Source organism: Arachis hypogaea, chromosome 6, assembly GCF_003086295.3.
Source record: "Arachis hypogaea cultivar Tifrunner chromosome 6, arahy.Tifrunner.gnm2.J5K5, whole genome shotgun sequence".
NCBI classification, from domain to species: Eukaryota; Viridiplantae; Streptophyta; class Magnoliopsida; order Fabales; family Fabaceae; genus Arachis; species Arachis hypogaea.
Genome location: NC_092041.1, coordinates 9107600 through 9120700, shown reverse-complemented (window position 1 = coordinate 9120700; position 13101 = coordinate 9107600). Strand labels below are relative to the sequence as shown.

The 13101-nt window shown below is 42.1% G+C and overlaps 1 protein-coding gene across 1 annotated transcript; it reads left to right on the top strand.

Annotated features, from left to right (window-relative positions):
* The first annotated feature begins 1281 nt into the window (after window positions 1–1281).
* LOC140173588 (uncharacterized) lies at window positions 1282–3618 on the top strand. The gene has a single exon (XM_072198072.1). It carries the CDS (start codon window positions 1282–1284, stop codon window positions 3616–3618), a length of 2337 nt encoding a protein of 778 aa, XP_072054173.1.
* Window positions 3619–13101: the final 9483 nt, after the last annotated feature.

Here is a 13101-nt window from a genome sequence, read left to right as displayed (position 1 = left end):
CCAAAGGGTCCGAGCATGTGTCTCTCCAATAATATGGTTCAACACATTATCGTCAATCCACTGCCTAATATATCCATAGACTTGTCTATGCAACAAAGTCCAATCATCATCTGATTTATCATTAGACTTCTCTGTACCAAAAACTGGTCGATGAAAATTTTTGACATAAAGCAAATCTTCCATCTTTGACTTTCACAAATCATAATTAGGACCGTTAAGAGTGATCATCCTACTAGTATTAGTATTAGCTTCCATTGTTCACAGAATCACAAGTCCAGAAAAAATACCAACAAGCTCTGATACCAGTATGAAAGAGCCTAGCAGCGGAAACGACACAAATGTCCAACACAAGAACAATATGGAAGCACTCACAACACAATATGGCAGCAACTATAACAAGCAAATTGATATGACCAGTAAACATCGGTTACGAGTTATAAGCTCGGAAACGTATAATCCTCAATAATAACCGACCTTTTTGAAGGACAGCATTAATCTCTAATTGATAACGTCGGATATGCAATCAATCCTCTCCTCAGACGTTACAACCTCGTCCACACGGATATAAAGGGACGAGGAAACAACCAAAGGTAAGATCATCTTTTTAGGAAAGGAAGTATTCACACACCTATATTACTCTACTAACTTAAGCATCGGAGTGCCTTTGCAGGTACCCAACCCCCCGGTCCAATCAACCGACGTATACCGCACTTTCTAGGGAAGGATCACCGACCTTCGTCAGGAACCGAGTTATACCTCCGTTCGCTCAGGCAAGAACAGTTTGGCGCTAGAAGGAGGGCCTCGTGTGAAATTTCCTTCCGCGAGCCCTTGAGACCCTGACATTTGACGATGGCTGATGCCCCTCCCCCCACCCCGTCCGAGCTTCTCCGGATGGTAACTGAGCTCCAGCAGGCGAATCAACGTATGGCTGAAGCAAACCAGCGCATGACAGAAGAAAACCAAAGAATGCAACAACAGATTCAACAATTGGCTAACGCCCGGCTGGAACATAACAATGATCGTCGTGAGCGGCAGGAAAATGATGACCAACGATCCGAACCGACTCATGTCTCGGAGACACCTCAAGACGATGACGCTGACCATCGAAACGAAGAGGCGATACCCGAGGACGATGATGACCAGCCCGACAACTCGGCAGGACCTTTTACGGCTGACATCATGAATTTTCAATTGCCCAGACAATTCACGTTGCCGACAATACTAACTCCCTACGACGGGCTAGGGGATCCTAAGTAGCACATTAAAAAATTTCGATCTATTATGATTGTTAACGGGGCATCCGACCCCATTTTATGCCGTTGTTTTCCTTCCTTTTTAGATGGACCCGCGCTTGACTGGTTTTGCTCTTTGCCTGCAGATTCCATTTCCCGCTTTCAGGAGCTAGCAAAACAGTTTGAAGAACATTTTGCAGCGTCAGCAATTTACCTGCACGATTCCGACTATCTGAATACAATCAAACAGGGTCCGCAAGAGAGTCTGAAGGATTATATTACCCGTTTCACGAAAATCGCCATGCGAATTCCTGATCTACATCCAGAGGTCCACTTGCATGCAATTAAAAGCGGCCTCCGACCTGGCAAATTCCAGGAAACTATTGCAGTAGCCAAGCCAAAGACTCTGGCCGAGTTTAGGGAGAAAGCCAAGCGGCAAATAGACATCGAAGAGCTTCGACAAGCCCGGCGAGCAGAAAAGTCCGCATTCATGAAAGACGATGACAAACCTCGGGAGAGCAAGAAAAATTTCAAGCCTGTGCCACGTTACGAGTCTTACACTCAGTTCAATATAAAAAGGGACGACATTATCAAAGAAATATTAAACTCCAAGCTCATCAAGCCACCCCGTAAGGCCGGCAGCTACCCGGAGCCAAAGAACGTAGATAAATCGAAGTACTGCACCTTTCACCAAAAGCATGGTCATACCACAGATGAATGCGTGATTGCCAAGGATCTATTAGAGTGCTTAGCATGGCAAGGACACCTTGATAAATTCATTGCAGGACACATGCAGAAACGTCAAATTCCAAGCTCCGACCAACCTGCAACAACTTCATCATCCAAAGAAAAGGACAAAGCTCCGGCTCGGCCCAGAGGGGTGATTAACTGTATTTCAGGGGGATATGCCGGTGGAGGAGAAATAAACTCGGCAAGAAAACGCACATACCGGGCTATGTTGGCGGTTGAACACTCGTCTGGCCATTCTCAACCAACCCCAGACGTCCCTGAGATGACTTTTGGCTGTTCTGATTTTAAATCCAACCACATGAACTATGACGATCCCGTGGTGATCTCAATTCAGTTGGGGGATCTTATTGTCCGGAAGGTGCTGCTTGATCCTGGGAGCAGCGCCGATGTACTATTCTTCGCCACATTCCAGAAAATGAAGCTCAGCACCCATATCATGCAAGCTTACTCGGGAGATCTAGTCGGATTTTCAGGAGAACGAGTCCCTGTGCTCGGATCTGTGTGGTTACAGACCACACTCGGTGAGCAACCCCTAACTAAGACACAGGATATACAATATCTCGTGGTCGATTGCTTTAGCCCTTATAATCTCATATTAGGAAGACCCTTTTTAAATAGATTTGCTGCTATTGTTTCCACTTTTCATCTTTGTATCAAGTTTCCTGTGCAGGATAATATAGTTGCCACCATACATGGTGACCTACATGAAGCACGACAATGCTACAATACCAGCCTCAAGCCGATTAAAAGAAGCACTCAGGCACGTGTTAATTCCATACAATCTGGAAGACCATTGCTAAACGAGCTCGACCCTAGGGCCGACTTCGAAGATCGCCCTACGCCAAACGAAGATCTGGAAAAGGTCATCCTCAAGGAGGATCCTACCAAATTCACATTCATCGGAACATCTATCACTAGAGAGAAAAAGCAAAACCTGATAAACTGCTTACGCCAGAACGCTGACCTATTTGCTTGGACTTCAGGAGATATGCCGGGGATAGACCCAGCAGTGATCACACATAAATTACAAACCAATCCAACAGCTCGGCCGATCTCCCAAAAGAAAAGGAACCTCGGGACCGAGAAACGATCAGCGTCCGTAGCCGAGGTCAAGAAGCTCATTGACGCCGAGTTTATCAGAGAACTCCGCTTCACAATATGGTTGGCCAACATCGTCATGGTAAAAAAGCAAAACGGTAAATGGCGCATGTGCGTCGACTTTACTGATTTAAATAAGGCCTGCCCCAAAGATGCTTATCCTTTGCCAAATATTGACACCCTGGTTGACAATTCCTGTGGCTATGGTACCTTGAGTTTCATGGATGCATACTCTGGTTACAACCAGATCCTTATGCACCCATCAGACCAAGAAAAAACAGCATTTATAACTGAATATGGTAACTATTGTTATAATGTTATGCCTTTTGGATTAAAGAATGCAGGTGCAACTTACCAGCGACTCATGAACAAGGTCTTTGAGGAACAAATCGGCCGAAACATCGAGGTATATGTAGATGACATGGTCGTCAAAACAAAGATCGGCTACCCTCACATACAAGACCTTGAGGAGATATTTGCACAAGTCAGAAAATATAACATGAGGTTGAACCCCGAGAAGTGTGCTTTCGGCGTCTGATGAGCGGATAATTTGTATGCTTTTTGGCATTGTTTTCAGTATGTTTTTAGTATAATCTAGTTAGTTTTTAGTATATTTTTATTAGTTTTTAGCTAAAATTCACTTTTCTGGACTTTACTATGAGTTTGTGTGTTTTTCTGTGATTTCAGGTATTTTCTGGCTGAAATTAAGGGTCCTGAGCAAAAATCTGATTCCGAGACCAAAAAGGACTGCAGATGCTGTTGGATTCTGACCTCCCTGCACTCAAAGTGGATTTTCTGGAGCTACAGAAGCCCAATTGGCGCGCTCTCAATGACATTGGAAAGTAGACATCCTGGGCTTTCCAGCAATATATGATAGTCCATACTTTGCCCAAGATTTGATGGCCCAAACCGGCGTGGCAAATCAGCCTCAGAAATTCCAGCGTTAAACGCCGGAACTGGCATAAAACTTGGAGTTAAACGCCCAAACTGGCATGAGAACTGGCGTTTAACTCCAGAAAAGGTCTCTACACGAAAATGCTTCATTGCTCAGCCCAAGCACACACCAAGTGGACCCAGAAGTGGATTTTTACGTCATTTACTCATTTCTGTACACCCTAGGCTACTAGTTTACTATTAATAGGATCTTTTGACATTGTATCAGGACCTTATGACCTCATGACACTTTACACCTTTCCTTGTGTACTTTCCACGGCATGAGTCTCTAAACCCCATGGTTGGGGGTGAGGAGCTCTGCTGTGTCTTGATGGATTAATGCAATTACTACTGTTTCTCATTCAATCATGCTTGCTTCCATTCTAAGATAATACTTGTTCTTAATCCGGATGAATGTGATGATCCGTGACAATCATCATCATTCTCAACTATGAACGCGTGCCTGACAACCACCTCTGTTCTACCTTAGATTAAGTAGTTATCTCTTGGGTTCTTTAACCGGAATCTTCGTGGTATAAGCTAGAATTGATGGCGGCATTCAAGAGAATCCGGAAGGTCTAAACCTTGTCTGTGGTATTCTGAGTAGGATTCAATGATTGAATGACTGTGACGTGCTTCAAACTCCTGAAGGCGGGGCGTTAGTGACAGACGCAAAAGAATCACTGGATTCTATTCCGGCCTGATTGAGAACCAACAGATGAATTCCGCTATGCTGTGACAGAGCATATGCAATCGCTTTCACTGAGAGGATGGGAGGTAGCCATTGACAACGGTGAAACCCTACATATAGCTTGCCATGGAAGGAGACTTGCGTGTTTGAAGAAGAAGACAGTAGGAAAGCAGAGATTCAGAAGATGGAGCATCTCCAAATCCCAACCTATTCTCCATTACTGCAAAACAAGTAATCATTTCATGTTCTTTTGCTTTTCACAATCAATCCTGATAATTTCTGATATCCTGACTAAGATTTACAAGATAACCATAGCTTGCTTCAAGCCGACAATCTCTGTGGGATCGACCCTTGCTCACGCAAGGTATTACTTGGACGACCCAGTACACTTGCTGGTTAGTTGTGCGGGATTGCAAAAGTGTGATTGCAATTTCGTGCACCAAGTTTTTGGCGCCGTTGCCGGGGATTGTTGAGTTTGGACAACTGACGGCTTATCTTGTTGCTTAGATTAGGACTGTTTTATTTTTGTTGGTTTAGAGTCTTTTAGTTGAGTCTAGTTTCATATTCTAAGTTTGGTGCCAATTGCATGCTTTTGTTTTTCTTTTAATTTTCGATTTTTGCATGTTCTTAGTCCCTTTTTGATTTATAAAAATTCTAAGTTTGGTGTCCTCTTTGTGTTTTTCCCTTAAAAGTTTTCGAAAACTGTGTGTTTGATTTTCTAAAAATTTTAAGTTTGGTGTCTTTTTGTGTTTTTCTCTTTCCTCTTTTCAAAATCAAATCTTTTTCATAAAATTTTTTTTTCAATCATATCTTTCTAATTGCTATTTTCAAAATCTTTTTAATTAACTCATTGATTCAGTTTTCAATTTGCTTTGATCTTATTTTCTTTTTGATTTTCGAATTTTTATTTTATTTTATTTTATTCTATTTTTTTTTGTAAATTCAAAAAAAAAAAAACACAAAATTTATATCCTTGCAATCATTATCATTTCCCTTTTGTCCATTATGGACTTAAGTGGGATTAATCAGTCCAAAAGGGCTCTGGGGTCATATGCTAACCCCATTACAGCTGCATATGGGAGTAGCATCTGTACACCTCCCATCAAAGCAAGCAGCTTTGAACTAAATCCTCAACTCATTATCATAGTGCAGCAAAAGTGCCAGTATTCCGGTCTTCCACAGGAAGAACCTACTGAGTTTCTGGCACAGTTTTTACAAATTGCTGACACAGTACATGATAAAGAGGTAGATCAGGATGTCTACAGACTATTATTGTTTCCATTTGCTGTAAAAGATCAAGCAAAAAGGTGGTTGAATAACCAACCTACAGCAAGCATAAAGACATGGAAACAGTTGTCAGACAAATTCCTGAATCATTTTTACCCTCCTAAGAGGATGACACAGCTAAGGCTGGACATCCAAGGCTTTAAACAAGAGGATAATGAATCCCTTTATAATGCCTGGGAGAGGTATAGAGGTATGCTAAGGAAATGTCCCTCTGAAATGTTTTCAGAGTGGGTACAATTAGACATTTTCTACTATGGGCTTACAGAAAAAGCTCAGATGTCTTTAGACCACTCAGCTGGTGGATCTATACACATGAGGAAGACAATTGAAGAAGCTCAAGAGCTTATAGACACTGTTGCTAGAAACAAATATTTGTACTCTAGCAATGAGTTCTCTCCAAAAAAGGAAGTAATGGCTGTAGTCACTGACCCTAGTCCTCAAGAACAGATAATTGAGCTTAATCAACAATTGCTCCTGATGACAGAGCAGTTAGCAGACTTTAAAGAGATGCTCTATGAAACTAAAGTTGCTAACAAGAGCATAGAACTGCAGTTGAATCAAGCAAAACAGCAAATATCTAAACAGATAACAGAGGAATGTCAAGCAGTTCAATTGAGGAGTGGGAAGACCCTGAATAACACTGCTCAAAAAAGTAAAAAGCCAAACAAGGAACAATTGACAGAGGACAACCAAACTACTGTTCAAAATCCCTCTGAGGACAGTAAGAGCCCAGAGAGGAATGTTGTTGGCGTTCAAACGCCAGAAAAGGAAGGAAAGCTGGCGTTAAACGCCCATTCCTTACCCAGTTCTGGCGTTCAAACGCCAGAAAAGGGGGAAAAGTTGGCGTTAAACGCCCAATTTCCTCCCAATCCTGGCGTTTAGACGCCTAGGGAGAATCAGACACCTGAGAGTGCTGACAGTAATCCCTCTAACAAAGCTTCTTCAACCACTTCTGTAAGGAATAAACCTGCAGCATCTAAGGTTGAAGAATATAAAGCCAAGATGCCTTATCCTCAAAAACTCTGCCAAGCGGAACAGGATAAGCAATTTGCCTGCTTTGCAGACTATCTAAGGACTCTTGAAATAAAGATTCCGTTTGCAGAGGCACTTGAGCAAATACCTTCTTATGCTAAGTTCATGAAAGAAATCTTAAGCCATAAGAAGGATTGGAGAGAAACTGAAAAAGTGTTTCTCACTGAAGAATGCAGTGTAGTCATATTAAAAAGCTTACCAGAAAAGCTTCAAGATCCAGGAAGCTTTATGATACCATGCACATTAGAAGGTGCCTGCACCAAGACAGCCCTATGTGATCTTGGAGCAAGCATCAATCTAATACCTGCATCCACTATCAGAAAGCTTGGGTTGACTGGAGAAGTCAAACCAACCCAGATATGCCTCCAACTTGCTGATGGCTCCATTAAATACCCATCAGGCATAATTGAGGACATGATTGTCAAGGTTGGGCCATTCGCCTTTCCAACTGACTTTGTGGTGCTGGAAATGGAGGAGCACAAGAGTGCAACCTTCATTCTAGGAAGACCCTTCCTAGCAACTGGACGAACTCTCATTGATGTACAAAAAGGGGAAGTCACCTTGAGAGTAAATGAGGACGAGTTCAAGTTGAATGCTGTAAAAGCTATGTAGCATCCAGATACACCAAATGACTGCATGGGCGCTGACATTATTGACTCCTTGGTAGAAGAGATCAATATGGCTGAAAGCCTAGAATCAGAGCTTGAGGACATCTTCAAAGATGCTCAACCTGATCAAGAAGAACTAGAGGAGGCAAAGGAATTTTCGAAAATTCCTCAGGAGGAGGATAAGCCTCCCAAGCCTGAACTCAAACCACTACCACCATCCCTGAAATATGCATTTCTGGGAAAGGGTGACACTTTTCCAGTGATTATAAGCTCTGCTTTAAATTCACAGGAAGAGGAAGCACTAATTCAAGTGCTAAGGACACACAAGACAGCTCTTGGGTGGTCCATAAGTGATCTTAAGGGTATTAGCCCAGCTAGATGCATGCACAAGATCCTATTGGAGGATAATGCCAAACCAGTGGTCCAACCACAGAGGAGGCTAAATCCTGCCATGAAGAAGGTGGTGCAGAAAGAGGTCACTAAGTTACTAGAGGCTGGGATTATTTATCCTATTTCTGATAGCCCCTGGGTGAGCCCTGTCCAAGTTGTTCCCAAAAAGGGAGGCATGACAGTGGTTCATAATGAAAAAAATGAACTGGTTCCTACAAGGACAGTCACAGGGTGGCGCATGTGTATTGACTACAGAAGGCTCAATACAGCCACCAGAAAGGATCATTTTCCTTTACCATTCATAGACCAAATGCTAGAAAGACTAGCTGGCCATGATTATTACTGCTTTTTGGATGGCTATTCAGGCTACAACCAAATTGCAGTAGATCCTCAGGACCAAGAGAAAACAGCATTCACTTGCCCTTCTGGCGTGTTTGCCTACAGGAGGATGCCTTTTGGTCTGTGCAATGCACCTGCAACCTTTCAGAGGTGCATGCTCTCTATCTTTTCAGATATGGTAGAGAAATTTCTAGAAGTCTTCATGGATAACTTTTCAGTATATGGAGATTCATTTAGCTCCTGTCTTAATCACCTAGCACTTGTCCTGAAAAGGTGCCAAGAGACTAACCTGGTTTTAAACTGGGAGAAATGTCACTTTATGGTGACTGAAGGAATTGTCCTTGGGCACAAAATTTCAAGCAAGGGAATAGAGGTGGATAAGGCAAAGGTAGAGGTAATTGAAAAATTACCACCACCTGCCAATGTTAAGGCAATCAGAAGCTTTCTGGGGCATGCAGGATTCTACAGAAGGTTTATAAAGGATTTTTCGAAAATTGCAAAACCTCTGAGTAACCTGTTAGCTGCTGACACACCATTTGTGTTTGACACACAGTGTCTGCAGGCATTTGAGACCCTGAAAGCTAAGCTGGTCACAGCACCAGTCATCTCTGCACCAGATTGGACATTGCCATTTGAACTAATGTGTGATGCCAGTGACCATGCCATTGGTGCAGTGTTGGGACAGAGGCATAACAAGCTTCTGCACGTCATTTACTATGCCAGCCGTGTTCTAAATGACGCACAGAAGAACTACACAACCACAGAAAAAGAGTTACTTGCAGTGGTCTATGCCATTGACAAGTTTAGATCCTATCTAGTGGGATCCAAAGTGGTTGTGTACACTGACCATGCTGCTCTTAAATATCTACTCACAAAGCAGGATTCAAAACCCAGGCTCATCAGATGGGTGTTGCTTCTGCAAGAGTTTGATATAGAAATAAGAGACAGAAAAGGGACAGAGAACCAAGTAGCTGATCATCTGTCCCGAATAGAACCAGTAGCTGGGGCGTCCCTCCCTTCTACTGAGATTTCTGAGACTTTCCCAGATGAGCAACTATTTGCCATTCAGGAAGCTCCATGGTTTGCAGATATTGCAAATTTTAAAGCTGTAAGGTTCATTCCCAAAGAGTACAGCTACGTGCAGAGAAAGAAATTAATTTCAGATGCCAAGTACTACCTCTGGGATGAACCATATCTCTTTAAGAGATGTGCTGACGGAGTGATCCGCAGATGTATACCCAGAGAAGAAGCACAAAGGATCCTATGGCACTGCCATGGATCACAGTATGGAGGACATTTTGGAAGTGAGCGAACAGCCACTAAAGTCCTCCAATGTGGCTTCTACTGGCCTACTCTCTATAAAGATTCCCGAGAGTTTGTGCGTAACTGTGACAGTTGCCAAAGAGCTGGTAACCTGCCTCATGGATATGCCATGCCTCAACAAGGGATATTAGAGATAGAATTGTTTGATGTATAGGGAATTGACTTCATGGGGCCATTCCCACCATCATACTCAAACACTTACATTCTGGTGGCAGTGGACTATGTATCTAAGTGGGTAGAAGCAATTGCTACACCCACTAATGATACAAAGACCGTACTGAAATTCCTCCAGAAAAACATTTTCAGCAGGTTTGGCGTTCCCAGAGTGCTAATCAGTGACGGGGGCACTCATTTCTGCAATAAACAGCTACACCTTGCTATGGTTAGATATGGAATTAGCCACAAAGTGGCAACTCCGTATCATCCACAGACAAATGGGCAAGCTGAAGTCTCTAACAGAGAACTAAAAAGAATCCTAGAACGGACTGTGATAGCCCGAAGAAAGGATTGGGCAAAGAGCTTGGATGATGCTCTGTGGGCATACAGAACAGCATTCAAGACTCCTATAGGAACCTCCCCATACCAACTGGTGTATGGGAAGGCCTGTCATTTGCCTGTGGAACTGGAACATAAAGCCTACTGGGCAACCAGATTCCTAAACATGGATGCACAGTTAGCTGGTGAAAAAAGATTGCTCCAGTTAAATGAGCTAGAGGAGTTCAGACTCAATGCCTTTGAAAATGCAAAAATTTATAAGGAAAAGGCAAAGAAATGGCATGACAAGAAGTTGTCAACCAGAGTCTTTGAGCCAGGACAAAAAGTTCTGCTCTTCAACTCTAGGCTCAGACTGTTTCCAGGAAAACTCAAATCCCGTTGGAGGGGTCCGTATGTGATTACAGGAGTGTCACCATATGGATATGTTGAGCTTCAGGATATTGATTCTGACAAAAAGTTCATTGTTAATGGACAGAGAATCAAACATTATCTTGAAGGGAATTTTGAGCAGGAATGCTCAAAACTGAGACTTGAGTGATTCTCAGTGAAGGTCCAGCTAAAGACAGTAAAGAAGCGCTTGCTGGGAGGCAACCCAGTCATTAGGAGGTTGTATGAATTGTTCTTACAGAGGCAAGTATCAAAAATGAAGGAATTCACAGAGTTACAGAAGGATTCAGCTCAAAAAGCAAAGAAAATGAGCTTACTGGCAAAAAAATGCCAGTAAGGGGCATTTTGGGCGTTAAACGCCAGAATGGGTACCATTCTGGGCGTTTAACGCCAGGAATGGTGCCATTTTGGGCGTTAAACGCCAGAATGGGCACCATTCTGGGCGTTTAACACCAGGTGTGCAGCATCCTGGGCGTTCAGAAAAATGCCCAGTGATAAAGGTTTTCTGGCGTTTAACGCCAGCCAGGGCACCTGGCTGGGCGTTAAACGCCCAAAAGGGGTGCCAATTGGGCGTTAAACGCCAGAATGAGTGCCATTCTGGGCGTTTAACGCCAGAAAGGTGGGGGGACCACAATTTTGTTTTCAAATCAGATTTTTTCAAACTTTCCTGTTCTCACCCATATTTTTCTACAAAAATACATTTCAATCTCTCATTATTCACTTTCAAATTTTCAAATATCTAAAATCACTCTTCAAATCTCTCAAATCATTCCCAAATTTTGTTCAAAAAATCACCCTTTTCTCAATTTCTTTCCGCATCTTCTCAAATCTCCTTCAAATCTCTCCTTGTTTTTCGAAAAAACTCCCCTCCCCACCTTATAAATATACGTTTGGCTCTCTCCTCCCACCACACCATTCGAATTTCCTCTTCCTCTCTCGCTTCTCTTCTTTCTTTTCTTTTTGCTTGAGGACAAGCAAACCTCTAAGTTTGGTGTGCTTTTCCGTGATCACTAAGCCAAGATTCATCAAGATCATGGCTCCTAAAGGAAAACAAACCAATTTAAGAGGAAAGAAAGAGACTAATCCAAAGAATCTTTGGAATCAAGAGAAGTTCTTAACCAAAGAACATGAAGACCATTATCACAAAATAATGGGTCTGAGGTCAGTGATCCCGGAAGTTAAATTTGATCTGAAAGAAGATGAATATCCGGAGATCCAAGAGCAAATTCGAAACAGAGGTTGGAAAGTTCTGACCAATCCTGAAATAAAGGTTGGAAGGAACATGGTTCAGGAATTCTATTCTAATCTGTGGCTAACAGATAAGCAAAGAATGACTGGAACTGCTTACCATACCTACAGAACCATGGTCAGAGGGAAAGTTATGTACTTCCATCTGGACAAAATAAGAGAAATCTTCAAACTACCTCAACTGCAAGATGATCCTGATTCCTTCAATAGGAGGATGGTGAGAGTAGATAAAGGGTTGGATCAAGTTCTAGAGGACATATGCCTCCCTGGGACTAAGTGGATAACCAATTCAAAGGGTGTCCCAAACCAACTCAAGAGAGGAGACCTCAAACCAATTGCAAGAGGTTGGCTAGACTTTATTGGGCGTTCCATATTGCCCACTAGCAACCGTTCTGAGGTCACCATCAAGAGGGCAGTGATGATTCATTGCATTATGCTTGGAAAAGAAGTGGAGGTTCATCATGTGATTGCTTGCGAGATCTACACAATTGCAAATAAGAATTCCACTGTAACCAAATTGGCTTACCCAAGCTTGATCTCCATGCTCTGTAAAGAGGCTGGGGTGAAGATGGGAGTAGATGAGTTCATACCCATTGAACACCCAATCACCAAGAAGTCAATGGAAGGAACAAGAGAAGCAGGGGCGTGAACTCCAAGAGTTGAAACGCCAAAAGCTCTCCTCTCAAGTTGAGGGAGCATCCACTTCTCAAAATCAAGGTTGTTGAGTCCTAACTCTGTGAAAACCTCTATCATTAGGAGCCTATGTTTTTTCGTTTTTATTTTCTTCTGTTTTGTTTTTATTTTTCGTTTTTCTAGTCTCATTTTATATCTATTATTGAGTCTTGTTTAATTCATAATTAATAAAATTGAAATTTTATGCCTTAAAGATATGAATGTCCTATGAATCCATCACCTCTCTTAAATGAAAAATGCTTTAATCACAAAAGAACAAGAAGTACAGGATTTCGAAATTTATCATTGAAACTAGTTGAATTAGTTTGATGTGGTGACAATACTTTTTGCTTTCTGAATGAATGCTTGAACAGTGCATATGTCTCTTGAATTTGTTGTTTTTAGAATGTTAAAAAATTGTTGGCTCTTGAAAGAAGGAAGAAAAAGAGAACTGTTATTGAGGATCTAAAAATCATTAGATTGATTCTTGAAGCAAGAAAAAGCAGTGAAAAAAATTTCGAAAAAAAAAGGGGAAGAAACAAAAAGAAAAAGAAAGAAATAAAGTTGTGATCCAAGGCAACAAGAGTGTGCTTAAGAACCCTGGACACCTCTAATT